General features: G+C 37.8%; 4 protein-coding genes and 1 pseudogene across 6 annotated transcripts; 2 read left to right on the top strand and 3 right to left on the bottom strand.

Annotated features, from left to right (window-relative positions):
• Nucleotides 1-58: 58 nt before the first annotated feature.
• LOC125194216 (HBS1-like protein) lies at nucleotides 59-5,976 on the bottom strand. 2 transcript variants are annotated; one of them, XM_048092321.1, is made up of 13 exons: nucleotides 5,884-5,976; nucleotides 5,609-5,770; nucleotides 5,389-5,502; nucleotides 4,488-4,652; nucleotides 3,951-4,169; nucleotides 3,667-3,744; nucleotides 3,243-3,547; nucleotides 3,052-3,162; nucleotides 2,475-2,959; nucleotides 1,793-1,958; nucleotides 708-947; nucleotides 482-616; nucleotides 59-394 (listed from the first exon to the last, which is right to left on the bottom strand). In XM_048092321.1, the coding sequence occupies exons 3-13, from the start codon at nucleotides 5,489-5,491 to the stop codon at nucleotides 263-265; spliced, it is 2,139 nt and encodes a 712-aa protein (XP_047948278.1). In that variant the 5' UTR covers nucleotides 5,492-5,502; nucleotides 5,609-5,770; nucleotides 5,884-5,976; the 3' UTR covers nucleotides 59-262. The 2 variants fall into 2 exon arrangements, with proteins under 2 accessions (XP_047948278.1, XP_047948279.1); XM_048092322.1 differs by lacking the exon at nucleotides 3,951-4,169.
• Nucleotides 5,977-7,039: 1,063 nt separating this feature from the next.
• LOC125197362 (light-harvesting complex-like protein 3 isotype 1, chloroplastic) lies at nucleotides 7,040-8,695 on the bottom strand. The gene is made up of 3 exons (XM_048096095.1): nucleotides 8,247-8,695; nucleotides 7,507-7,644; nucleotides 7,040-7,426 (listed from the first exon to the last, which is right to left on the bottom strand). The coding sequence occupies exons 1-3, from the start codon at nucleotides 8,587-8,589 to the stop codon at nucleotides 7,185-7,187; spliced, it is 723 nt and encodes a 240-aa protein (XP_047952052.1). The 5' UTR covers nucleotides 8,590-8,695; the 3' UTR covers nucleotides 7,040-7,184.
• A 2,266-nt stretch (nucleotides 8,696-10,961) lies between these two features.
• Nucleotides 10,962-14,720, top strand: LOC125197333 (annotated as a pseudogene).
• A 1,267-nt stretch (nucleotides 14,721-15,987) lies between these two features.
• On the top strand, nucleotides 15,988-21,193 carry LOC125196228 (dolichyl-diphosphooligosaccharide--protein glycosyltransferase subunit STT3B). The gene is made up of 7 exons (XM_048094653.1): nucleotides 15,988-16,496; nucleotides 17,195-17,708; nucleotides 18,342-18,878; nucleotides 19,457-19,911; nucleotides 20,160-20,282; nucleotides 20,719-20,778; nucleotides 20,913-21,193. Exons 1-7 carry the CDS (start codon nucleotides 16,120-16,122, stop codon nucleotides 21,040-21,042), a joined length of 2,196 nt encoding a protein of 731 aa, XP_047950610.1. The 5' UTR covers nucleotides 15,988-16,119; the 3' UTR covers nucleotides 21,043-21,193.
• A 101-nt stretch (nucleotides 21,194-21,294) lies between these two features.
• On the bottom strand, nucleotides 21,295-24,413 carry LOC125196229 (E3 ubiquitin-protein ligase RING1-like). 2 transcript variants are annotated; one of them, XM_048094654.1, is made up of 2 exons: nucleotides 23,277-24,413; nucleotides 21,295-21,606 (listed from the first exon to the last, which is right to left on the bottom strand). In XM_048094654.1, exon 1 carries the CDS (start codon nucleotides 24,343-24,345, stop codon nucleotides 23,278-23,280), a length of 1,068 nt encoding a protein of 355 aa, XP_047950611.1. In that variant the 5' UTR covers nucleotides 24,346-24,413; the 3' UTR covers nucleotides 21,295-21,606; nucleotide 23,277. The 2 variants fall into 2 exon arrangements, with proteins under 2 accessions (XP_047950611.1, XP_047950612.1); XM_048094655.1 differs by having other exon boundaries at nucleotides 23,269-24,413.
• Nucleotides 24,414-25,443: the final 1,030 nt, after the last annotated feature.

The following is a 25,443-nucleotide window of genomic DNA, read 5'->3' on the forward strand; positions in this document are numbered from 1 at the left end:
CAATTATACATGTATCTGAAGACTCGAGCTATAGTTTTGGTGAATGTTGAAACAGCAATTAAGAAACAAAAACTCTTTCATTTCAATACAGTTTTGGTGAATGTTGAAACAAACAAAAACGCTTTCATTTCATTTCATTTCACAAGAAATAACAACTTATGCAAGAAACTATAAAATGAAACCGAGTGCAAAAATTTCCCACCTATGCTTAAAAGTGGTGAGCTAACACAACACTAGTCACAAAATACTACTGCTCCATAAGCTAGTTTTCTCTCTTAATGATTTGAGTCACAACACCAAGACCAATAGTCCTTCCTGAAGCTCTAAGGAACACTCTTCCCAGAGCTCTGCAGCTGCTGTACTCCTCTACACATACCGGACCTTGCAAAGCCACCTGCCACGGCGAGTAGCAAAACATCAAAACAAACCCTTCGCAACAAAACGAGACACAAAGTCACAGAAAGAAAAATTTTGCACCAACCTCAACCATGGCATTCTGCTTGGACAACAAGCATCTTGGGGACTTCTTTGTTACTTTTCCTGTCTTTGGATCAAGCAGAGACAATATCTTCACAATTTTTGCAGCCTCTTTTGCGTGGTGTATGTGAAACTCCAACTGAAAAACATCGTGGAGTTTGTGGACGTCAAATCATTTAACAATATAAACTACAAAAGTATAGTATATTTTAGTGTTTTCTGATGTTAACCTGAGAACCAATAACAATCGGAGTTGAAATTTCAAGGACCAGAATCTTCATTTCCAACTGGCTGGCAACTTGAACAGGGTAGTCAGGGTGACATATCACACTTCCGGCTGTTACACGATTGCCCTCAATGCCTTGCAAATTCACTGTTACGTTGTCACCAGCTCTTGCAATACTACATGGCTGAGAGTCACGTTCCAACGAGCGAACTGTGGCTATTTCTTTTGAAGGCATAACCAATACCTGTAGGCAAAATGTATTATTGGAAATTGCAAATCTGCATTCACCAAAGTATCTAAAAACAGATGCAAGTACAGAAGTTTCCTTTTCATTGCAGGGAACAAAATACTAAGAACTGACAACACATATATCCTCCCATTACGTGATATATCATCTGAACAAAAAATGAAGAGAGAATAAAAATTGCAAACAAAAAAAGCCACAAAGCAAAGCAGAAACGAGGGCAGTGCTAATTTACAGCTTACATATACTGCAAAGAAGAAAAATACTGAAAAAATTTGCATGATGCCAGTGCCCTTAATGAAGGAAGCCATCAACAATCTCATCATATATTTTCTATTTAAAAAAAAACACCAACTTACAAATCAACTATAATGGTAAGAGGTTAAACCAGTGCAGAGTGGAAGTATGGTCCTAATAACATATTCTGAGGCCTAAGCACTTCAATAAAACATCCTAAGAGCAGGATAGGTGGAACTTTAACTTTATAGTATATCTTAAAAGCAGACATAGAGATCAAAATCCTAGAGTCCCAAACTTTAAACTACTTCATTTTGAAGTTTCTTACTGCCTTCATTCTACTATGAACAATCTCTAATATTACCAATCATGATATGGAATTACAAGTGCCATTACAAAGTAACCTATCCTATTCCAGTCTAACTTTAACCGAGACAGGTAATTGTCAAATTACAACATCACTCCTAAATATGGTGCAAAATGTCACTGGATTGAGAAGTATAGAGTTACTCAAGAAGAATGTTGTCATAATTCTGAATGGATCATATCTCACCCTAAACGAAAGATTCAATTTCATCAAAATGTAAAGAAAAACAAAACACTCTTACCTTAAGTCCTGGTCTAATAGCTCCAGTTTCCAGTTTCCCACATGCCGACACCTGACTTTGGGATTGTGACTTAACATCACATATAGGAATTTGTAGTGGTTTGGAGTAATCTCTTGCAGGAAGTTGCAGAGAATCTATTGCATCCATCAAAAAAGGTCCTCTATACCTGCATAGCAAAATAAGAGGAAGGTTGCCTCAGCTCTAAATAACAATCCAATATAGTCAACCAGAATGTCAAATATTTTAATAGTCATCTGATCTAGTACGTTTCTAGAATAATACAGTGTGCTGCAGAATTGTACAGCAATTAAAAAATCTAACAATACCACCCACTATATAAATAAAAACTATTTTCCCAGCAACAGATAGAAAACGCAGCAGTTATACCATGCTCTGAAGCTCTGTAGATTCTAGGCTCGACCGACGTTCAGAAATTATGCATGTTATGGATAAAAGATTTATACCAAATAACGAATTCAAGCTGTCCAACGTATTATTACTTCAGTTTATACACATGAGATCAAACCCGAAAATAGTTTGAGTAAAATAGATGTATCAAGAAACAGTTAAATAAAAAGGTGAAAGAATGATTTATAATTTCAGAGGCATACATAGCATGACAGATGACACAAAGAAATCTTGGGAAAAGAGAGACTAAGTAACAGCAAATGCAGCTACTAACCACGACAGCCGTGCATCAGAAGAGTTTGCAACTAAGTTCTGATTTTCCATGACACTTGCTGGAACCCATGAAATAGAAGATTCTTTAAAACCACAAGTGCGGAGAAATGTCCCTAGTTTCTGCTTCACAAAATCAAATCTTTCCTTTGAGTATCCCACCACATCCATTTTGTTGACAAGAACAATAATCTGATCAACTCCGAAGCTTCTAATCAGCTGTGCATGTTCCCTCGTTTGCCCCCCAGTAGCATCTATGCCAGCTTCAAATGAACCCATTGAAGCATCAACAACTAAAATTGCAGCATCTGCTTGTGTTGCTCCTGAGATCATGTTTGGAACAAAATCTCTATGTCCAGGGGAATCAAGCAGCACAATGTGATATTTTTTGGAAGTGAAGAAAGCAACGCCCACTGTCATTGTTATACCCCTTTCCCTTTCTTCAGCACTTTCATCTAATGCCCATGCATAAGCAAAAGATCCTTTTCCCTGGTCAAATAACAATGGGCATATAAAATAATTATATATCCATAAATATAATATAGAGCCATTGGAACATATAAAGTTGGTAATGCTATTACCTGTTGTTTAGCTTCTTTTTCATATTTGTGCATCAATTTCTGTGATATCCGTCCCGATAAATGAAGCAACCGTCCTGAAAGTGTTGACTTCCCAGAATCAACATGGCCAACCTGAGTACACAAGAAATCGTTAGTTTTGGGCGCAAATAAATTGTTTTGTTATGACCTCTGACATAATATCAGATGCTTACAATCGCAAGATTTAGCTGGCTCAGTTCACCATCAACTGTTTCCGGGATCATCCATGTCTCAGGAGTGAAGTCAGAAATTGATGCTGTTTTTCTCTCAATAGACTGTTCTACTTTTCCAGTTTTGGAAGACATAGCCTCAGTATTCACATTGCTATGAGGCACCCCTTGTATGCTTCCACTGGTTGGAGCATAATCTTTCTCATTAACTCCATTACCTCTCTGTCTTGTTACTGATGCTGAAGTGGACTCTTGATCCTTAGCAGACAACTCCAGTTCAACTGGAATATTTGTGTCCCTCTGATTATCTGAGGAAGATTTATTAAATTTTGGTGATTGTATATGACAGGCTAGTCCGGAAAAAAAAATCTGCCAGTTTATTTGCCAAAAGAGTGGCAACTATAGAGCCTAACTACTAGAGATATACCTTTGGATTTCATTTTCAGTGATTGCAGTCCACTTGACACCAAATCATCCGGAGAAGGAACATTAAACTTGAAAGGGGCTGTCAACAACAAGTGAAATATCAGGGGAGTGAGGATAGATGGAGAAAAGAAAAGAAAAGAAAAGAAAAGAAAGAAAAGAAGTAGCAGATTAAAAAGATTATGAGTCCTCATCTTTGCGGTACAGATAATCATCTAATGTGTGTAGAATAATTTTCATAAAAATATGATTATCGAGTGATGATAACTGACTCAAAATGTTCCGAACCTATATTAACTCTTTTATGATTTTGATTACTAAAAGCACTACTGAATTCCGAAAAAGTGCTGCGCATATTTCTGAATTTGTGGAAGTTAAGGTGGTTATCTGTGGAAGAAACATCATCCTGCACTTCAAAGATGAATGGTTGGACTCTATGTTGCGGCAATGATGCAAAAAGAGACTTGGCCATCACAGATACTCCAGAATCTTTGCATTTGCCGCCCACTGCATGGAAAGTATCTACTCTATGAAGGATTTGACGAAAATAATAAGAACCTATGGTGAAAAGAGACTAGATGCACTATTATCCACACTAGCCTATGGTCAAATTTAAAAAGAAGAAAGATTAAGTGGCATCAGTAATTTCTCATAACAGATTTCAATGAAACTTTGACGATCTAGTGGCACTGAAAAGAGGAAAGGATAAGAAGTCCAGAAGGCAGCCCCACTTCCCTTATTGCATGTGATTCAGTTACGAAACAATCAATTACAATTAAAAAAATAAAATATAAATCGAGAAATACATGTTACAAACAGTTCTACCTGCAACATCATTGATTTGGATATTGCTCTTGACCAAAGGGTTACGTAAGATCCCACATATATCACATGCAGACATACTATCTTCATTATCGTAAGTACAAATTGGGCATCGCCAGACCTTAGCCGTCCTGACTTCTTTTGCAGGCATCGTCTTAGCTGTGATACCTATCAGGAAACAAATAAGAGGATATTTAATCGAAAAAGTAATATTGAACCTTATATCAATTTAGAAGCTCCTGAATACCATCATTGAAATTCAGATGAACTACATGATTAGATGTCTTCAAAGAATAAAAATAGTTTTCTAACATTAGGTGCAAAACCAGCATTCCTGGATCACAAGATGCAACCTTTACTCGAAAAATCTAGAGGAACCAACTGTTAATGATGCATCATATTTTTTATTTCCTTTCACAGGGTAAAAACTTGAAAGAAAATTGCTATTTTTCCCATAACTGTTCGAGTTTTTAATATGCGATGAACTGTACAGACAACATGAGTTTCTATATCCAAAGAAGCAAAGAGATAGAACGGTGATCTAACAAGGACCACAATACGCAATCGGGGAAAAATAAACTTTCACCAGGTTCCAAGTTGCACAGGATAAGATAAATCGCATTCAATAGTGAATACTTATGCATGTAGCCTCTACCCTTCAATATATGACTGCTGCTTAGTTAATTACTGAATTCCATAAGAGCACAACTTTTACTACCAGGCCTTGCACCTTCCTACTAGAGTGTACAACAAAGGGCAAGACAGGTGATACAAAGAATGCAAAATTTGTAACTGGAAGTCAGTTGAGGAGAAACAAAATCTCTTATCTTCACATGCTCTATTATTAGTCCAACACCAAACTTTTATTAGCCAACATAGAAAAAGTAAAAAAAAAAAGACTCACCATTTTCTTCAACCTCTTCATCATAATCATAATCATAGTCATCATTATAGTCATCTTCATAATCATCATCGTAATCAATTCCATAGTTCACTTTGCGAGGCATGTTCGCAAATCCTGCCGTATGAGTAACAACAACTTAATCCGGCATCGAGGAATTTGGAATTAGACAAGAAGAAAAGAATGATTGGTTTATAATGATTTAAAGCTGCTCCCAACATACCGATTTTTATGAAGAAATTGCAAAGGGAGAGTATTTGAAGTCTGTGCGGTATGAGTTAAAAATATATAACAAGTAGAGCAAGAAATAAGTTAGAGCTGAATGGCATCTTCTTCCTCCAAAAGAAGAAGTTTTCCTAAAATGTGGCCAATCGTTGTAACACCGCTGCAAGGGGGAAAAGGGTAAAATATCATCCGCCGTAAATTGAAATCACGCAACAAGAGGAGTGTTGAGAAAAGTGAATCTGAAATTGCAATTGGTGATAAATGGAGACTAACCGAGACGAATTCGCTGGCGGTGAATTAAGCTTTCCGGTTCACTTCTGCACCGCGCCCTCTTTGTCTCAATTTTACTGAGAATTGATATTGCAAATACGAAATAATGCAGTAATATGATTCGATTTTATGATAAAGAAATAGTAATAAAAATATTAATAAAACTTTATCTATATGAACTTCTATATGAATTGATATTTATAATAAGTGAAAACTCCTAACACGAATCATAATACAATTAAAATTCTTACCATATTTTGATTAGAATTCTTTCCGGGTCGGTTGACGGTTTGTGCACAAAATTAAAATTAGAATTATATGAAATTGAATTCTAATATTATTTACAAATCATATATATTTGATTTTTTGAAATAATTAATATGAAATTAAATTTGAATATATTATGTCCATTGTGAATCAAATATTCAACATTTATTCTCATCATTTTGGTAATTTATAGTAGTAGTAGTAGTACTTTCTTGCTTTATGTAAGACATAAACACTGGCCGACTAGCGGATCCCGGGGGGTCCACCCCCTCCGTGCGACTATTTTTCCCTTATCGGGACGTAGAATTATCATGTCCGCCCTCTCCGTTTATCTCCGTCGTTGCCCCGAACAACGAAAAAAATAGTCATGTCCGCACTAAATCAAGCTAATACTATATATTCCGCCCCCTCCGTTACCGGATCCTGGATGTAAAACGGGAGAGCATAAACTTATATTGATGGCATGCCGTTACCGTTACACTAAATCATCCATTTAGTTTTTCACTTTTTTATATGAATGCAATTGTACGAATTCTATTTTGGTGAAAGCTCATGCACGATGTATATGTAGGGGCGAAGGTGACCGAGTTCAAACAACAAGACATAAGCTCGAGTGGAACTCAAGTCGAACTCGAACACTTGATTATTAGTCGACTAGTATTAAACTCAGCTCGATTAGTTTACAACAATTCTGAAACTTAGCTTGATGAGTAGTCAATCCAACAAACAACATGATTTACATTTCTAACTTTTCTTACTTGATTTTTGAACTTGAGCAAAACTATGAAACCTATAGTTCTTGCTTTCAAAAAGCATGAACAAAACATAACATCTTAATTCGATGGATGTTTTAAAGAGCTTATAGGGAGAATCTTAGCAAAGCCAAAACAAGTTAGACACTCTTGGAGTGAAGCTTTGAGCAATCAAAATAAGATGAGTGGATAACAATCATAATATTGCGATTCAAGAAGAAAAAGCACTTGTAAACAAAGGCACAATTGCAAGAGAATTGGTCTGCAAAATCTCCCTAGTAACTACTACTTCTTCTCTGATGTCTCATCCTGCCAGGCAGCTTGCCACTGCTTATCGTAGAATGTCGTCTCGTCCACCAATTTCTTGATGGTTTCAAAGTCCTCATTCTTTCTTACAAGAAGCACACCTGCTACAGCTACAAACAACAGCGTTTTACAGAAGAAGTTGCCCATTTGATCAACCAGACCTACCCCGGTGAGGCTGTCCACAAAGTAGGCCATGAAGAATCCGACCATTGCAGCACGACCTGCATAAGAGCCCACCAACTTGCTCAACCTGTAGTGATTCTTACAACCTTAGGTAGAGAAAATGAATGTGCAAACCAACCATTTAGCAGCTCGGCTTCGGGAAGATGGAACCTTTTCATCCATGCCCACCAAGGAATAATGGAAGTGTCGAAAACAACAGGCTCATCATTGTTTGATGATTGCGGGCTGTCTTCCATCCACTTCCTCCTCTTCACCTCTGCAATACACAAAGAGACAGAAAGAGGTGAGTCTAATCACCAGCTGATCAATGAGGGACCAACTTATTAGAGTAATTTAAATCCGACACAAGTATTTTGCTTTTCAGAAAAGGGAGTTTACATATGATTTGAAATTTTGAATAAACTTCCTTGTACAATTAAGCTGAGGTCAAAGAAGTGGAAGTGAATGGTTACATTATGGTTGGACTGAAACGGCAACAATCCAAACATATGTAGAAGGGGATTTCATCACTTTATCATTTCTGACAGAAATAACAAAATTTGAAGCCGAGACAACAATTGGGTTGAAGATCTTCAAAGTTCTTTAGCAATCAAGATACGATCTTTACTTTATTTGAAGTGTATACATTGGCTCACTAATCCCACCTTTACTAGATGAATCAACGTGTATTGAAATAGAACTAGAATTACTAAATACCACAAAGAAATTGAAGACAAAGAGAGGTTACCTTCTCCTATTCACCCCCACATTTTAAAGATTCGATTTTTGATACATAGAAAAGACAATAATAGAGCAAGAGCTGAAACAATTAAGATAAACCAAGTGTCTTTGGAGAGAGGGAGAGAGAGAGAAGTGGACCAGCATCAATGACAGCATCCCAGTTAGTGTTGCCATCTTTCTCAAACTGCTTCAAGTCCCAAGTTCCCCCAACCCACCTAGCATCCTGAAAACCATTGACAGACTCCACTGCCACCGGCGGCGGTGTTGCAGAGCCGTTGGAGCCAAGAGACTCCACAGCAGAAGTCTCCTCCGGAGCAGCAGGAGCCACACCAGAGGCGCTGTCGGAGCTCAAGACCAAGGGGGGTTGAAGCTTCTCGAGGTGTCTGAGGGGGAGATAACTAGGTCTCAAACCTAGATGGGTTTTGGAATGAGAGTGAGGGGTGAAAGATGGAAGCTTTGGGGAGAAAATTGCCATCGACATTTCTGAGAAATTAGGATTTACCAGAGAGAGAAAGAAAGCGAAAGCCAAAATGGGAGCTGGGATTTTGAGATTATGTGGAATGATGTTTTAGGAGAATTTGAGCCGCAGAAAGAGAGAAGCATTATTTATTATAGCTATGGGAGAAGCTTTTGCTTGTCTCCTTATAAATGGTAATTCCCGAGCTACCCCTGTACTATCCAATAAAAGCTTACATTACTTTATCATTTATACTCCCTCCCGGATTATGAGTCACTTATTGTTATGGCTCGAGTTTTAAGAAAAAGTTGAAGTGTGTAATAAATGAAGTGAGATGGTGGAATATGTAAATGAAGTGAGATGGTAGATTGTATAATAAATGAAGTGAGTTGGTTGAAGGTGAGTCCTTTTGGCTTTTTGGAGTTTTTTATTTTTGTTTTTGTTTATTTTAATATAGATAATGACATTTTGATGTAATTTTGGTGATCAATGGGGTAAAATTGTATGACCAAATATGAAAAATTCTAAATGTGACTCTTGAACTGGGACGGATTTTTATGACAAAAAGTGACTCTTAATGTGGGACGGGGGGAGTACTTTAGACACATTTTTTTCCGCCACGGAGTTTAAGAATAGTGTGTTAAGTGGATGGTGAATAAAATAAGAGAAAATAAAGTAAGAGAGATGATGAGAGAATAAAGTAAGAGAGAAGATTACTTTTTACCAAAAGTAGAAATGACTCAATTAACTTGGAACTTTCCGAAATAGAAAAAATGACTATATTAACATGGAACAGAGGGAGTACATTTAATTTGTTAGAGCATCGCAATAGCGGACGAAAGCACACGCTAGCGACCGACTAGCGGCTCGGGCGTCGCGTTCGTCCGCTATTGCATGCGGCAAGCATGACGGACGAAAGAGGTGGATGAGCGGTCGTCCGCTATTGTGCTGACGCGATCGGTGAGCGATCGGCTAGCGTTTTTTTAATTCAACTCTATATATACGGCTCGTTGCACTTCATTTCATTTGCATCACTTGTATTAACGAGTTTCTCTATCTACACTCTCATTTTTTTTAAAAAGATTGAAATATGTATGTTTTTCTAGGAAATAAAATGGTTGCATTTTCTCTGTATTCGTGTCAAATTTTTAATTCCGTATTTGAGAATTTGTGCATTTGTTTTATTGGTTATAGCGCCAGCTAGTTCTAATGCTAGGCTATTATGGGGCTGTGGTTAGTCCTAGTGGTATGACAGACTGTGGTTAGTTCTAGTGCTAGACTATTGGCTAGTCCTACCTATTGTGGATGCTCTTACGTCAAAATGGACCCTTTTCTTCTCGACTAATAATTTTACAGGAGTATTGGATTAAAGATGACCATTTATCTTTTTTAATTTGTCTCAAATAAGGATTATAGTGTATTTTTATTTTTAAAAATAATAAAATAACTTTATTCGTGCATGCTGTTTTTTTAGTTTTTTTTATTCAACATACTACTGTTACTAATACTTCCTCCGTCTCAAAGAAGGTGACCTCTTATTTGGGTGGCTCGGAATTTATATAACTTTATTTTGTGTGTTAAATTGAGAGAGTAAAGTAAGAGGGGAAATAAAATAGAGATTTAGATGTTAAAAAATCATCTTAAATGAGACAAATGAAAAAGGGAAGTGCGTCATTTTCAATGAGAGGGAGGGAATAATAATAATAATAATAATAATAATAATAATAATAATATTATGACATTGGATAGAGCTACGGGTAGGATTTATATCATACTCTACGGAGTAGTAGTTGATAGCTTCACAAAGAGTTTGGAGTCGTTTTTGGGACAAAAAAATGACATCGCGACCGGAGCTTCAAGCGCCGCCTGAGATATTCTATAACGACGACGAAGCTCGTAAATACAACTCCTCGTCTCGCATCATCGATATTCAGGTTTAAATACAATTCTTGTCTTCCATTGATCAAGTAGAATCCGTCAATTGATTTTGCTGCTGCTTTCTTATTTGTGGAAAGGCCAAACTTACTGATAGAGCACTGGAGCTTCTTGCTCTGCCTCAGGATGGCGTTCCAAGACTGCTGCTTGATATCGGTAATTTACTTAACATATGCTACAATCCTTACTGAGAGATTTCGGAAAAAGGGGCTCAATTCGCAAGCCTTTTGAAATTTGACATTAAATTCGTTAACCTTTCGAAATATGAGATCGTGGCGTGGGATTTTTTCGAAACATGTGATTTTTGAATTTTCATGTATTTTCACTAATTATTTTTATTATAATATTTGCAAATTAACCAAATTACCCATAATATTTACAGCATAATTTGAATTTTTTTCAACTCCAATTTTAGAAATTACCACTGCCGCCTCCACCCTAATTCTCCTCCTCCCCTTTCTCTCCCATGATCCCCTTTCTCTCCCATGATCCATCTAAAAGAAATTCAGTTAGAAAAAACTCAAATTCCTCCTCCGTCTTAACACAATTGCGTCCTCTGTCCGGCACACTAGATTCTCGACTCCTTCTCTTTTCCCTTTCGATCTCCTCTCTCAAAAGAAGATCTTGGCGCCTCTTCTTCTTCGTTACGGGTTGCCTGCTATCCTCCGAGGGCAGCTGCTACTGCTGTCCGCAGTCAAACTGCCGCCGTTGCCTCCAGCAGGCGTATATTACAGCTGCTGCCCGGTGCCATTCCAGCCCGGGCAGCCTCATTTTTCCCAGTTAAATTCTTAATTCAATTCCGCGTTCTTTAAGGTTTGACTTAATTTGCAGATTACATGAAAGAAAATTGGAATTGGATGTTGGGACCTTTACAGTTAGATTAGCAAATGGTTTATGCAATTGTGAAGGAATTTGGCCTTGGTGGGTGGAGGAATTGAAATGGGCGTTTTCCGCCATGAGAGCGTGGGAGGGTTTGGAGCTGGAGATGGTGGTTGATGGAAAAAAATAAATCAAAAATTGTGTTAAAAATTATTAGGGATAATTCGGTCAGTTGTTAAATATAATGAAAGAAATAATAAATAATAAGTGAAAATACATGAAAATTTGAAAATCCCATATTCCGAAAAATTCGCACGCCACGATCTCATATTTCGAAAGGGCAATAAATTTAATGTCAAATTTCGAAAGGCCTGCGAATTGAGCCCCTTTTTCCGAAATCTCTCCTTATGTACTAGTAGTAGTACATTGCAGATTGAGAAGACTTCACTTTTGTGATGATGATTTTTACATGTCGTATCACCTTCAATTGTTGTGTTTATTCGTGCATTCCCTACTACTGTATCTTCTGAGATTTTGTTTTACATCGTTTGAAACTACAATGAAAGTTTATACACGATCACGAGACTTGTAGAAACAAAGCGGTTACCTTTGACTGATGCAGAGTTTTCCGGATGTAATGTATATACCTCGCCACTATACTTGGCTGTGATTCATTGTGTGATATTTATGTGCCTCTTCCTGCCATCTCATGACTTTGTCAAGAATTTCAATATTTGGTTTGTTCAGGTTGTGGATCTGGACTTAGTGGGGAGACATTGACTGAGAACGGGCACCACTGGATTGGTCTAGATATATCTGGCTCAATGCTAAGTATGCTACAACCAACCATCATATTTATCTGCTAGCTCTGCTCATTAGCCTTAGCTCTGTGATTTTTAACTAATTTGTTCTTACCCCAGATGTTGCATTGGAGCGTGAAGCTGAGGGTGACCTTATACTTGGTGACATGGGTCAGGTAAGCCAAAACTCTCAAATTTTATGTCTGCACTTCTAGATAGTCTGAATATTGCAAAACTTGTAGTACTATATCTTTGCCCAAACCTCATGTATTCAGGGTCTGTACTTATAGATGTTTGTATCATTTCCATTTATATGTTTATAAGTTTTAAGTTTTCCAGAAAGTGAGGTGCTCTGTTATCGAGCAAGACTCCCCTTTTATTTTGTTCCTGTTGAGAGAATGGTTGTTGGAATTTTTCATAAACTCATGTATGGCAGCATACCAAGAAGATCGGCTAAGCTACTATACTTTGAGAACTTAATCCATCTTTTTATAGAGCCAGAATCTTTGGAATTGGTTGTTTATCTAAGTTTGAAATTTGAATGTAATGCTTATGCTTTTACGTGGTGGGTGATGAGGAACCTAAACACATTGGACAGTTCCATTTCTTTCTCTCTCACACACACCTCATAAGCTCCATAGTTGCATGTGTGTTTTTGTACTTGATTTTGGCTAATTACACTGCCAAATTGTTCATGTACCCAATCTTTCAAGAATCTGAACTTTCATGTGTATTGTTCTGTTTATAACATACACTTTTCAATTATGATGAATTATGTAGGGCTTAGGGGTTCGCCCAGGAGTTATTGATGGTGCAATAAGTATCTCAGCTGTGCAGGTTCATTTTCAACTCTTCTTCATATATTTTTACTTTTCGTGAAGGTAATATATGCAATCAATAATGACCGTTTACTCCTTTAGTGTACGAGAGGAATAAGGCTTGTTGTGGATGCATTTGCATATTAATAACATCTTGATAGCTTAGTTACTATTATCATGCACTCACGCTCACACACTCCATCTCCAATTGCAAGAACCATGACGGGTGCAAGGCCTTGATATCGGGTGGTGCATGTACTAAAATTGCATATATCCTTATAAGAAGTTGCATCCATGTCACTCATTTTATTGATTGTGAAAACATTTGGTATTTCACTTTTCACTTTATTTTCTGTATTTCAGTATTTTAGATGATTTTCATCAAGTTTACTCAAATGCAAATTTAAAAAGCAAATTGAGCATCGTAATTTTTATTTCTCAATTTATTAGCCATATATCTATTTGGTTTTAATATTCCAGTAGTTGGCCTAGATGAAATGAAACACATTTCTACATGTATAATTGGTGGAGTATGTGCTAACTTGATCTTACCTTTTCATTTGTCAAACTAGTGGTTATGCAATGCTGATAGATCTTCCCATGAGCCACGCCTGAGACTGAAGTATGTGATGTCTTACATCTTGATCCTTCTTATTTTGCACGACTGTCATGACTCAGCCATGCTTTCCTCATTGAAAAAACAATTTACTTCTCTTTTGTTCTAGTAGTATGACTCGTATTATTATTGTATGATTTTAGAGCCTTCTTTGGGTCACTGTACCGATGCTTGGCACGGGGAGCTAGGGCAGTCCTGAAAATTTGGCACAACGTGAGCTGATCCTGGGATCTGCTATGCGAGCTGGGTTCTCTGGGGGTGTAGTTGTTGATTTCCCACATGGGTATGTGGAACATAGTAGAGCTGTCCTTTCTTTTATGCTTGCAAATGTGATTCGTTCTAATATAATGGGCTCTATGTTTCCTTCCTTGGAAAATCTTTGAAGTAGCTTCACTTGATCAACATAATCATTAAATGGGAAAGGTAAAATACATAAAGTAGAATAAGAACGTACTATGAAATTTACAAACCATTATACCAACTCTTGTTGAAGGTTTTTATTCAGCTCTTTATCATTGTTACAGCACCAAGATGAGAAAAGAATTCCTCGTGCTCACGTGTAGTCAAGCATCGTTGAGCAGTGCCACTCCACAGGCAAGAGGTGAAGATGAAGAGGGTTGTTCTGAGGATGAAGATTTCAGTGGAGATGAAGAAAATCAGTCAGTAAGTGCTTTTCGTGAGCGGACTTGATGAACTCTCGCATAATGTAGCTTGTTGCTAAATTGTGTGTGCACCGCACTGCAGGTTTCTGTATCAGACAGGCACAGGCCAAGGAAGAAGCATAAACTAAACAAGAAGGTGAAGGGAAGAGAGTGGGTTATGGAAAAGAAGGAAAAAATGCGAAGAAAGGGAAATGTTGTTCCAGCTGATTCAAAGTACACTGCCCGGAAAAGAAAAGCCCGGTTTTGATAATCTTTATTTGCTTTTTGAAAAAAAAAACCAGGGAGTGCAAACTGAGAGGGTGATTGTTGTTGTCAGAGGCACAAAGATTTGGTTAGGCGAGGCAAATTAGTTGCTGTTGGTATTTGTGTTCCAGTTGAAGTTATCAGGTGATTATTGTATTTGTATGTATGGGTGAATGCCATATTTGTTTAAGCCTGCATTTTATTGTATTCTATATATTTAACAAATAAAGAAAATTAAAAGATAAGTCAACTCTTTATTTTCTTTCGATTTGCTACTTAATAGGTACCATAAATTTTTATAATAAATGTGAAAAGCATCAAAGTAAAAATGAATAATTCAACCGAGGTGAGTTATTAATTGCTAACTCATCATTTAACTGCTAACTACAACTAATTTAAAGCCATAGGATTTTAGATAACGTGTGGTTTACAATTTGCCACGTGTAATTTTTGTTTTAATTAATTAAATCGAAAAAGATAAAAAAAACTCAAAATTAGGATTTTGGATGAAAATGTCAATATAGTGTTCCGAAAATATGAACTCAATGCTTTAAATGTTACAGTGTCCACTATAGTTGGCCGGGCCAAGCCACAAAACGAGGCCAAGCCATAAAATCGTGGTCGGGCCACCAACGCCCATGTTTTACACTATAGTGGACATGCCCAAGCCACCAAATAATTTATTTTTTTCATTTTGTGTATATTTTAATTAAAAATGGGTATATTTATAGAATTTGTGTAGGAATGAGGTTAAAAATGTGTATACTTATAGAATTTAAAAAAAAATCAGAAAATATGGAGAGCCGCGGCCCGTGGCCGCTGCAATAGGAGAGCCACGGCTCCCGCCCAAGAGCCGCGGCCGGGCCACGATCGTGGCGCTCTCGTGGGCAACCCCCCCTCCCCCCGGCGCGGCATGCCCATCCCCGTCACTATAGGGAGCCGCGGCTCGCGGCTCTGGCGTGGCCCGGCCGTGGCTCCTCTATAGTGGATGCTCTTAACCCATTGCTTATATTGACATTCTACATGTATTATTGACATATTTTATATAGTATGTTGACGTTTCTGCTTGTACGAAAAAATTAAAAAATTTCGAATTTTTTTTCAAATTTTGACGTTGGAACATATGCATGTATGATATCGTTGGAATCCTTATGAAATTATCTTTAATTTGATATATGTTATATGAATTTAAAGTTTTGGGATTTATTTTAAAAGTTAGTTATAACTAAACATGTAGTTAATTAACATTAATACCCCAATTGATATTTTTTGGAATTAATCCTATGGCCTTATTGACGTTTTTCATTGATCGTATTGACATTTAGGGATTAATGATCTAAGCCCTTAATTTAAATATCTAATGACGCTATTATTTAGTTATAGTTAACAATTAAATTATGAGTTAGCAATATAACACCCAACTTCAAACAAATATAGACCCAAAAATATAGAAAAAAAATACTACTGCTGCTGCTAAAGATAAGAAAAAAAAAATTGAAGATTGGAAAGTACAAATAAGTCCTTGCTGAATTGGTTGAAATGGAGTAGGGTTTAATCACTGAATCTTCTTCCTTTGAACATGGATCTCCTCAGCTAATCAATTTTCTCCAAAACCCCAAATCTCAATTTCCAATTTTGATCCGATCCATCAAATTCGTCCAATGGTCGCAGCGAAAATGGAGAAATCCGCTGCGGATCTGCCGGCGTCTCCGGGATTGAGCTCGGTGCTCAAATCTCTGAAGCTGAAGACGAAGCAGCAGGAGCTCCTGATCCGCGTCTCAGTCCTCTTCCTGGTTTACCTCTTGGCGTTCATCACTCGTCTATTTAGCATCTTGCGCTACGAGAGCATGATCCACGAGTTTGACCCCTATTTCAATTACCGAGTCACTCAGTTCTTGACTCAGAACGGCTTCTATGAGTTCTGGAACTGGTTCGATTACGAGAGCTGGTATCCGCTTGGGAGGATTGTTGGCGGGACTCTCTATCCCGGTCTCATGGTCACTGCTGCCTTCATTTACTGGACTCTTCGGTTTCTCCGGTACTTTTCTTGTCAGACACCTTTAGGAAAGTACAAGCATTGTGTATCTTTTTTGTATGTTCGGTTTGTGAATATATGCTTAGCTGACTTCTTGATGCGTGGATGCTAGGAATCTGTTAAAGGTTTTTCTTTTTAACTTACAAAATGGGGTCCTCCTGGATGCTAACATAGTAGTATAGTTTTTACCGTCCAGGAAAAGGGTTTGAATATGTTCCATTTGTTATTGATAGGGACTTGTCTCCTTTTCTTAACAAAATTCTTCCCTTGTTCCGAACATGGCCACATTTTTTCTGACGTTATGTTCTGGGTCTCAAGCTCAAAAACTTTTTGGGAAAGATGAGAGTTGTTGCTTTTTTTTTGGAAAAAGAAATGCTATGTCACCTTAGCAATTACACACGCGTTATGCAATTTTGTACACTGGAAATAGGCATACCTTGTTAGTGAAAAGGAGATCCAGTTAAGGATGAGCTGATAAGGTTTATCTTGATTTAATGCTCTAACCTTTATTCTTCTGATTTAGAATGTATAATTGAGATTTTGTGGTTTATGGGAAGACACTATGGCTCATACTTAATAGGAATACCACAAACTGGTCTTATTGATCTGCTATTGCTTGAGGATTTGTGCATATTTCATACTCTCCAGCACCTAGAGATGTAGTGATTTAGAGATCTGAAGATTATCTCCATTCTGTGCAGGTTTGCTGTTCACATTCGTGAAGTTTGTGTGCTCACTGCACCATTTTTTGCTGCCAACACCACTATTGTAGCTTACTTCTTTGGGAAAGAATTATGGGATTCTGGAGCTGGACTTGTAGCAGCTGTATTAATTGCCATATGCCCTGGTTACATCTCGAGGTCGGTGGCTGGATCGTATGATAACGAGGGTGTTGCTATATTTGCCTTGCTACTTACATTCTATCTGTTTGTTAAGGCAGTGAATACAGGCTCACTTGCTTGGGCCCTGGCCTCAGCTTTTGGGTACTTCTACATGGTTTCGGCGTGGGGTGGTTATGTGTTCATTATTAATCTGATCCCACTATATGTGTTGGTTTTATTGATTACTGGAAGATACTCAATGAGATTATACGTAGCTTATAATTGCATGTATGTGCTGGGAATGTTACTAGCTATGCAGATCCGTTTTGTGGGCTTTCAACATGTTCAGTCTGGAGAACACATGGCAGCAATGGGGGTGTTTTTCTTGATTCAGGTGTGTCTTTTAAGATTCTAAGTGCAATTGTGTAACTTGGACAGCAACTGCTGCGTATAAGCTTATAGGTTCACGTAAAGGGGAGTAGGGGACTCAGGAATTTATCAAATGTTCTCATTTTACCACCTAAATGTGAAAAGGATTGCTTTGTTGGTTCGAACTGAAAAGTAGTTAGACCCTGGTACGATGCAGTCGATGTTGATTGCTTCTTTTCTCCGCTAAAGTAACCACTTAATATGAATCATATGTTTTTGCTAATATACCTGGAACTGAGGGCTGAGGCTGATCAAATGGAATTTTTAGGATATATTGCCCTCATTGGGAAGATGGAGACCATAGTCCACTTGGAAACTAATCCTAGTCAAATTCTTTCTTTTGCTTGCTGTCCTTTATGTTTAAGGATTTTTCCTAAGTTGGATAGAAGAATAAGGTGATTGATTATTTGGGCAGCTGTGTTCAATCTCTAGTGTGAAAGCATTTAAGCTGGTGGAAATTGTTGCTTCCTGTTCTAAAAGCTACCTTTAACATGTTGTGTTGCAGTTTCTTCCTTCTCATCAGTATTCAAGAGAAACTATTTCAAGGTTTTATGTTGTTATCATAAAGGCTATACTAACCTCAAGCTACCTTGTGCAGGTTTTTAATTTCTTGGATTGGGTCAAATACCTGCTAGATGACCCAAAGAAATTCCACACATTCCTGAGGTTCACAGTGACTAGTGCAGTAGGTTTGGGTGCAGTAGCTCTGGGAGTTGGCACTGCTTCTGGGTATATATCTCCATGGACTGGTCGATTTTATTCTCTCCTGGATCCCACCTATGCAAAGGATCACATTCCAATAATTGCGTCTGTCTCTGAGCATCAGCCAACAGCTTGGTCCTCGTTCATGTTTGATTTTCATATATTGTTGTTCCTCTTCCCAGCTGGTCTGTATTTCTGCTTCAAACGTTTGTCGGATGCCACGATATTCATAGTGATGTATGGTCTCACTAGTATGTACTTTGCTGGAGTCATGGTGCGGTTGATCCTTGTGGCAACACCTGCAGTATGCCTTATTAGTGCTATTGCGGTCTCAGCTACTGTAAAAAATCTAACTCAGCTGGCGAGGTCAAAGAGCAAGCCTGCTCCTGCAGGCTCTAGTAAGGGAGCAAGTAACACCAAAGCTTCATCTAAGGTGGGCATCCAATGCTTACTTTCCATCATCCATATCATGTTTCATTACATTTTAAATTTCCTATCTGTGTCCCATTGTGTAGAGTACACAGTTTTATGATTGTTGTATCTGTTTCATGGTGAAATCTTTCAAATATGCACCTATTATTATTATTATTATTATTATTATTTGGTGGGTTCGATTATTGTATTGACACGTTGGACACTTCAACTTACATTACATAACTTGCTGCAACTTAAAGTAGGTAGGCCGATTTTAGAAATGAAACCAAGCATACATTGTTAGGTAAAGTTCATGTGGAATGTATGTAATTTTCATCTCTTTAGTTTGTTTTGAATAATTAGTACGGAGTATATTTATAGGATTCAGACTATTTCCCTTTCTCAACCTGTAAAACCTAAGAGCTGACTGAAAAAAGCAACTGCCTTTTATCAAATACCACTCAATTTTTTTATTTTAATTTACAGTATTTTATTTGTTTTTGTTTTGTGATTTTGGGATTTAAGTTTGCTTGAATCTTAAATCCTTGAGATAGGTTACAAGGTATGCTTACCTTGTTGTTTTCTTTTTTCAAACAGGGTTCCCTAGACCAATCTATGCCTTTTGGAAGAAATGGTGCTATTGCCTTGCTTCTTGGAGCATTGTACTTGCTAAGCAGATATGTTATCCATTGTACGTGGGTTACATCAGAGGCATACTCTTCCCCATCAATTGTCTTGGCCGCCAGAGGTGCCCATGGCCAAAGGGTGATATTTGATGACTACCGTGAAGCATACTTTTGGCTACGACAGAATACACCTCCAGATGCCAAGGTGATGTCTTGGTGGGATTATGGTTACCAGATTACAGCCATGGGGAACAGAACTGTGATTGTTGATAACAACACTTGGAATAACACACACATTGCTACCGTTGGACGTGCTATGTCATCTTATGAAGATGAAGCATACGAGATTATAAAATCACTTGACGTTGATTATGTTTTAGTTGTTTTCGGGGGTGTAACTGGCTATTCTTCAGATGATATTAACAAGTAAGAACTCTACCATTGAAGTCATCTAGTTTTTCTATCTTCTGCCAGCAAGCATGTTTTCATCACCAGACTAATATTACTTTTTGTTTCTGTCCTTTATTGAACGAGTCTTCAGTGACTCTGTCCAATTTGTTCATGTGTGATAGGAGATGTTTAGAATTTGCTTTCAAGTTCATATTCTTTTGCTGATTGCTACTTCTGATAGTATCAGAATTCCTGGCCAACTGATACAACCTAATTTGTCTCAGATTTTTGTGGATGGTGAGAATTGGTGGTGGAGTATTTCCTGTAATTAAGGAGCCTGATTACCTTGTTAATGGAGAGTATCGTGTTGACAAAGGTGGAGCTCCAAAGATGTTGAATTGTCTAATGTAAGTTGATTTTCCTGTCCGAGTTATATGATGAAATGTGACCATATTTTCTGCAGTTTCATTGTCTGTCTTGCTGTTACTTACGTCTTTAGTGTTGGTATAAGCATCGAAATTACTATTGGAAATTGACCATGAAAAGACCTCTTTTTGTTTCTTTTTTAGTTTTTTCTCTCGAAATTATGTCTGTTCACTGAAAATGTTACAGCTTGGTTGTCAATCTTACTGTTATAAAGTGATGAAATTTATTGGATTGAAGTACAAATATATAGGATCACTCAGTTGTAGGATTAGGATTAGTACTTGGGTAAATAGTATTCTACCTATGTAAATTGCTATCTTGGATTCAACTAATGTAAAGCTGCTGTATAGAACTGTTATTCGCATCTCATGCCTCAGCCACAACATTTTCCGTTAATTGTTTTGACTTGTTGCTTAGGTACAAGCTTTGCTACTATCGATTTGGTGAGCTGACAACAGAATATGGGAAGCCTCCTGGGTGAGTCAAGCATTTGTATTTGTTATCTAACTACACTTGAGTTGAGACTGACACTAGCAATTCTGAAGATGATACACCATATATACATGTGATTATTCCGTCATTGACATTTGCAAGGTTATTGTTGGTGACAGGTATGACAGGGCTCGGGGTGTTGAAATCGGAAACAAAGACATAAAGCTGGAACACTTGGAAGAGGCATTTACAACGTCGAACTGGATAGTTAGGATATACAAGGTCAAACCGCCAAACAATAGATGGTGATCACTTCTACGTTGCAGAGCATATGCATAGGACCATTTTGGATTCGGAATTTTCTTTTTGTAACGTTCAGAGATCCAGAATTCTTGTTGCACTGATACCTCGTTTCTGTAAGCTGAATCTACGTAGTAACTAAGTAGTTCCTTATGGTTGAGATTTGTCTTACTGTGCTTACAGCTTACTACACCAAAACTTACCCATCGAGAGATAAAATGTCACGTTGAAGCAATATCACAACTTCCAAATACAGATGGCTAATCATATGCATATTATACATGCTTTTCAACTAAGAGATAAGGATATGTGCATACTTGAAATCTGCCACACTGGAGACATTATATTTTACAGAAATTTCTGCTGAGGGTCTATCAATTTAAATGTACCCAAATGATAAAATAGATTCACTCAACGCACACAGCCATATGTCATTTCGAACTGTCTAAAAATTTGAAATTAGAACCATGTCTAATTTATTGATGAGAGAACCAGTAAAAATGCGTCATCGGTACATTTCTGTGTATACAAAGATTGTTTGTGCTCAACTTGCTTCATATCTTAGCTGCATTCCTGAATTACAAGAAAATAATGAAATCCGATCAGCTCAAAACAGTACAAAATCCAATCATGAACATCCTTTGCTCAATCTGTTATCACTAGACGCATAACCTACACCCAAAACTACACCGGCAACTGATTTCTTATTTTTATAGGAAGGCAAGAATAGATATATGTTGGCCAAGCCATAAACATAATTTTTCAGGTTTCACAGAGTCTAGTTTTCTAGTTAATTGACGTTCCTAGTTATCACTAAATTTAACCCACCACAAAGTTCAATAACAGCAAACACCCAATGCATCAAAAACTCAAATTCTCACATCACATGTTCACAAGACAAAATTTGTCGGGGTGCAGAAAAACCATAAATTCTACACCCCCACCCAAAAACACCAACTGCAGACGCAATCTTCTGAGAAAGTTGTAAGAGATTCAGAAATCACGTATCCATCATAATGTTCAGTAGTCAAGTAGCACTCAGTGCAACATAATCTCCAGCATATGGCACTGTGGAAACTCAGACAGAATGAGCAGCGACATATGAAGTAAAGATGAGAATTAGACCACGGCTCTCTACATAAGAGGTGTGTTCAAGATCGCGAGGAATATATAGTTTAATGAAACCCAACACTGAAAATTAATTTCTTATAGACATATCCATATATTTCTGTTGGCTTGAACATCACATACAATTTCTTCTCCCATTTACTGCTGAGTAAGGCTAAGTGCAAAATCACCCAGTCCATACATATGGTAGATTTGTTGGTGGGATATAACTAATGTTCATTTATTGGATGTTGTCATTACATTCCCTGACAGCAGTTAATTGTCTACTACAGTTTATGGTATGGGTGTTAAATGGTGCTCAAAACTGTAACTTTGATTGACATATGCCTTACGAAGGTACATACAGAAACTCAAGCACCCAGATTCACAACTATTTCCTTCCGAGTACCATCCCCAGATACAGACAGATATGTGTGGATACCAAAAGAAGGAAGTAGTAGCATACAGACATAATATGCAAGATTTCACAAGAACATGAGTTAAGAATGGATTAATGTGTTCATTCAATACAAAGCTTCACAAGGTTTAAGTATATGCAGCACACATCTAAAATTAAAAAAAAAAAGCTAATTCGTATGATTGAGTTGGTCGACCATACCAAAACGATCTCTGCTATAACCACCAGACTTGGTATCAATAGATGCAAAAGATTGTTGATGAAAATACAATGGAGGTGTTTTTTTACTAGATTAGCCAGGCTGAGGCTACAATGAATTCAAATGTATGTAAAATACCAGGGAGTTGGTTTTGTTCCCTTTTTTGGTCTTAATAACTAATTTATCACATCACCCATTGACAGATCAAACCATAAACATAATAAGGTTGAACAAAAAAGTAAAGAAAGTATGCAATCATCATGAAATCAGTACTAATTTAGCAAGTTGGATTCACCAAGTAGAGCAAGACAATAAGAAATAGGAGTACATGGAAGCCACAGCATAATATCAAAATTGATGGTAACCCTTTCAACTTTAGTCTCTTAAGCAACTACATTGTTCATATTAATAAAAAGTGCCTCCTTCACTACTACTACTACATTGAAACAGTAAGGCACAATAAGGGTAGCAAATCAATCAACACAACAAAAGGAAGGTAAGAAAGTAGCACCAACATACTTCAGTCGAGGTCCTCCTCTCTAGCCTGATCCGCTCCTGCTCCTGAGCCCCTATTAGATGATCCAGTAGTATTGTTATTGTTGCTGTTATTTCCTCCTTCATTACCCCCACTACCGCTCGTCTCAGCTGATGTGGTAAAACCTCTGAAAAGCGATGGCAAGGATATCCTAAACCTCCTTTCCAAAGTCCTTGGAGTCTGTTGACTGTTATTACTATCATCTTGAGCTCCACCAGCTGCCCCAAATCCCAAACTACTACCGCTGTTGTTCCCATTACTGTTATCCTTCTTCCGATTCTCATAATCTTGATCATCAGTGGGCAACTCGTAGCGACAAACCGGGCAAGAATTATGCAACTCAAGCCAAGGCAGAATACAGTCTTTATGGTAAATATGCTTGCAAGGCATCTGCTTCGCCTCCTCATTCAACTCAAAGGTATCTTTGCACACCGCACATTGAGATGAATCTGACTCTAACATCTCCGCAGTGATATGAATATCGGGTAAACCCTCAACCGCATTCTTCGAAGCAGGCGGCGTCCCGTAACGATTGGGATCATTCTCTGCAAGCTGCTGAATCAATTGCTCCAAACCAGGGCCGATAAAGTAATCGCCTAAATTGGCGCCGCCGCCGCCAATCCCAGCGCCTCCAGGGGACTCGAAAACAAGCTGAATATTCGCCCCCCTCGCCTGCAGGTTATTGACGTAATTATTGAGGAAAGCGAAGGGATTGAAATCGTTGGGGGATCGCGAGCCAAAGAGAGAGGAGAGATCATCAAGGCCGCCGCCAGCAGAGGAGACAGTGAAGGAGGCGGGAGCGGCGGAGGAAGAGGAGAAGATGAGGGGGAGGCCGCCGAAATTGGGGAAGGCGGCGTTGAGGAAGGGATCGGATTCGGGGGTAGGGTTTGAGGGAGGAGCGGTGTCGGATTCTTCAAGGAAACTGCCGTGACAAATGGGGCAAGCGAGTTCGTCGGTGGGGGAGGATGGAGGAGTGATGGTGACGTGGCGCTCGCATTGGTAGCAGTAGTACTGGTGAGAGGCTGCGCCGCCCAAATTTTCCGCCGTAGACATGATCTTAGAGAGAGAGAGAGAGAGAGAGAAGATTCAGTAGAGAAATGTGCAAGAAAAATATTGTTTGAGAGAACGTGTGGATAATAATACTAATGGCAAATGAAATTAAATAAAACTACTTACTCTAAAAATAAATGAACACGCTAATTAATAATTAGTACCACATTACTATTACGATTCTTAAAAGTCAAATTTCATAACTACATATTTCACATTAATACAATTGTAAAACAGAGGCTATGATTTCAGATTATCTCTTCGTAATTCAATTTTCTCTAATACGGAGTAGTAACAGAGAAAATGTTGGATTCGATTTCCACCGTTTTTACTCTTCCAAACTGAAAAGGTTAGCCATGCGATTATACGACCATCAAAATCAATAATACTACTAGTATAGAATAACAATTGAGTGTACATAGAGTGTAGGTGAGCGGATTGCTTGGAGTAGAATATGGTAGACGCATATATGCCACTTACCAATGATTTGACAATACAATATTTTTACTTAAAAAGAAAAATTCAATTTGAAAATACAAATACATAATCCTCTCTCTCTATACGGCAAAAAAGTTTCTTTTTGCTAATTCAATCCGTTCCATGATAAGAATCTCTGTCGAAAATTGCAAAGACACATATCAATATTGGAATAATATTAATAAAAAAACTAGTAGTACAATACTTTAAATTAAAGATTATTACTTTGCGATGTTATAATAACAACATTTACACAAATGCTGAAAAACTAACTGCATGACCCTAATTCCCATCCAAGGAACTATGCTTCCATGTAGAGACTGACACTCTGAATAAAACATTGAGCTACCGCACCCTCACTCTCACTCTCTCACCGAGCTGGATTACACGTTTGGATTTTCTGAGCATGAGCATGACCTTAATTCCTCGCCTCCATTCCTTTGTCTTCTCTCATTTCTCAAAATCTTAATCTGTTGCTTTCTCTTAAATTTCTCTCCATCGAGAAACATAGTTGTCAACTTGGAGCTAATTCCTCCCATTCCAGTGAGAAAGTCGATTTCTCAAATGTTTCCTCTTTGGAATCTATTGAGACGCCTATTGCAATCCATTTGTATGTGATCTTTA

The sequence above is a fragment of the Salvia hispanica genome, chromosome 6, assembly GCF_023119035.1.
Source record: "Salvia hispanica cultivar TCC Black 2014 chromosome 6, UniMelb_Shisp_WGS_1.0, whole genome shotgun sequence".
NCBI classification, from domain to species: Eukaryota; Viridiplantae; Streptophyta; class Magnoliopsida; order Lamiales; family Lamiaceae; genus Salvia; species Salvia hispanica.

What these genes read in the sequence shown, in the direction of transcription:
- LOC125196229 (XM_048094654.1), bottom strand. Translation starts at nt 24,345, where the DNA reads ATGTCTACGGCGGAAAATTTGGGCGGCGCAGCCTCTCACCAGTACTAC.
- LOC125194216 (XM_048092321.1), bottom strand. Translation starts at nt 5,491, where the DNA reads ATGCCTCGCAAAGTGAACTATGGAATTGATTACGATGATGATTATGAA. An exon ending in CTATTAGACCAGGACTTAAG is followed by an intron (nt 948 to 1,792) that starts GTAAGAGTGTTT and finishes TTTTGCCTACAG; the next exon opens with GTATTGGTTATGCCTTCAAA. An exon ending in CGATTGTTATTGGTTCTCAG is followed by an intron (nt 617 to 707) that starts GTTAACATCAGA and finishes GATGTTTTTCAG; the next exon opens with TTGGAGTTTCACATACACCA.
- LOC125196228 (XM_048094653.1), top strand. Translation starts at nt 16,120, where the DNA reads ATGGTCGCAGCGAAAATGGAGAAATCCGCTGCGGATCTGCCGGCGTCT. An exon ending in GGGTGTTTTTCTTGATTCAG is followed by an intron (nt 17,709 to 18,341) that starts GTGTGTCTTTTA and finishes TACCTTGTGCAG; the next exon opens with GTTTTTAATTTCTTGGATTG. An exon ending in TCTTCAGATGATATTAACAA is followed by an intron (nt 19,912 to 20,159) that starts GTAAGAACTCTA and finishes AATTTGTCTCAG; the next exon opens with ATTTTTGTGGATGGTGAGAA.
- LOC125197362 (XM_048096095.1), bottom strand. Translation starts at nt 8,589, where the DNA reads ATGTCGATGGCAATTTTCTCCCCAAAGCTTCCATCTTTCACCCCTCAC. An exon ending in GGATGCTGTCATTGATGCTG is followed by an intron (nt 7,645 to 8,246) that starts GTCCACTTCTCT and finishes TGTGTATTGCAG; the next exon opens with AGGTGAAGAGGAGGAAGTGG. An exon ending in CGAAGCCGAGCTGCTAAATG is followed by an intron (nt 7,427 to 7,506) that starts GTTGGTTTGCAC and finishes GCTCTTATGCAG; the next exon opens with GTCGTGCTGCAATGGTCGGA.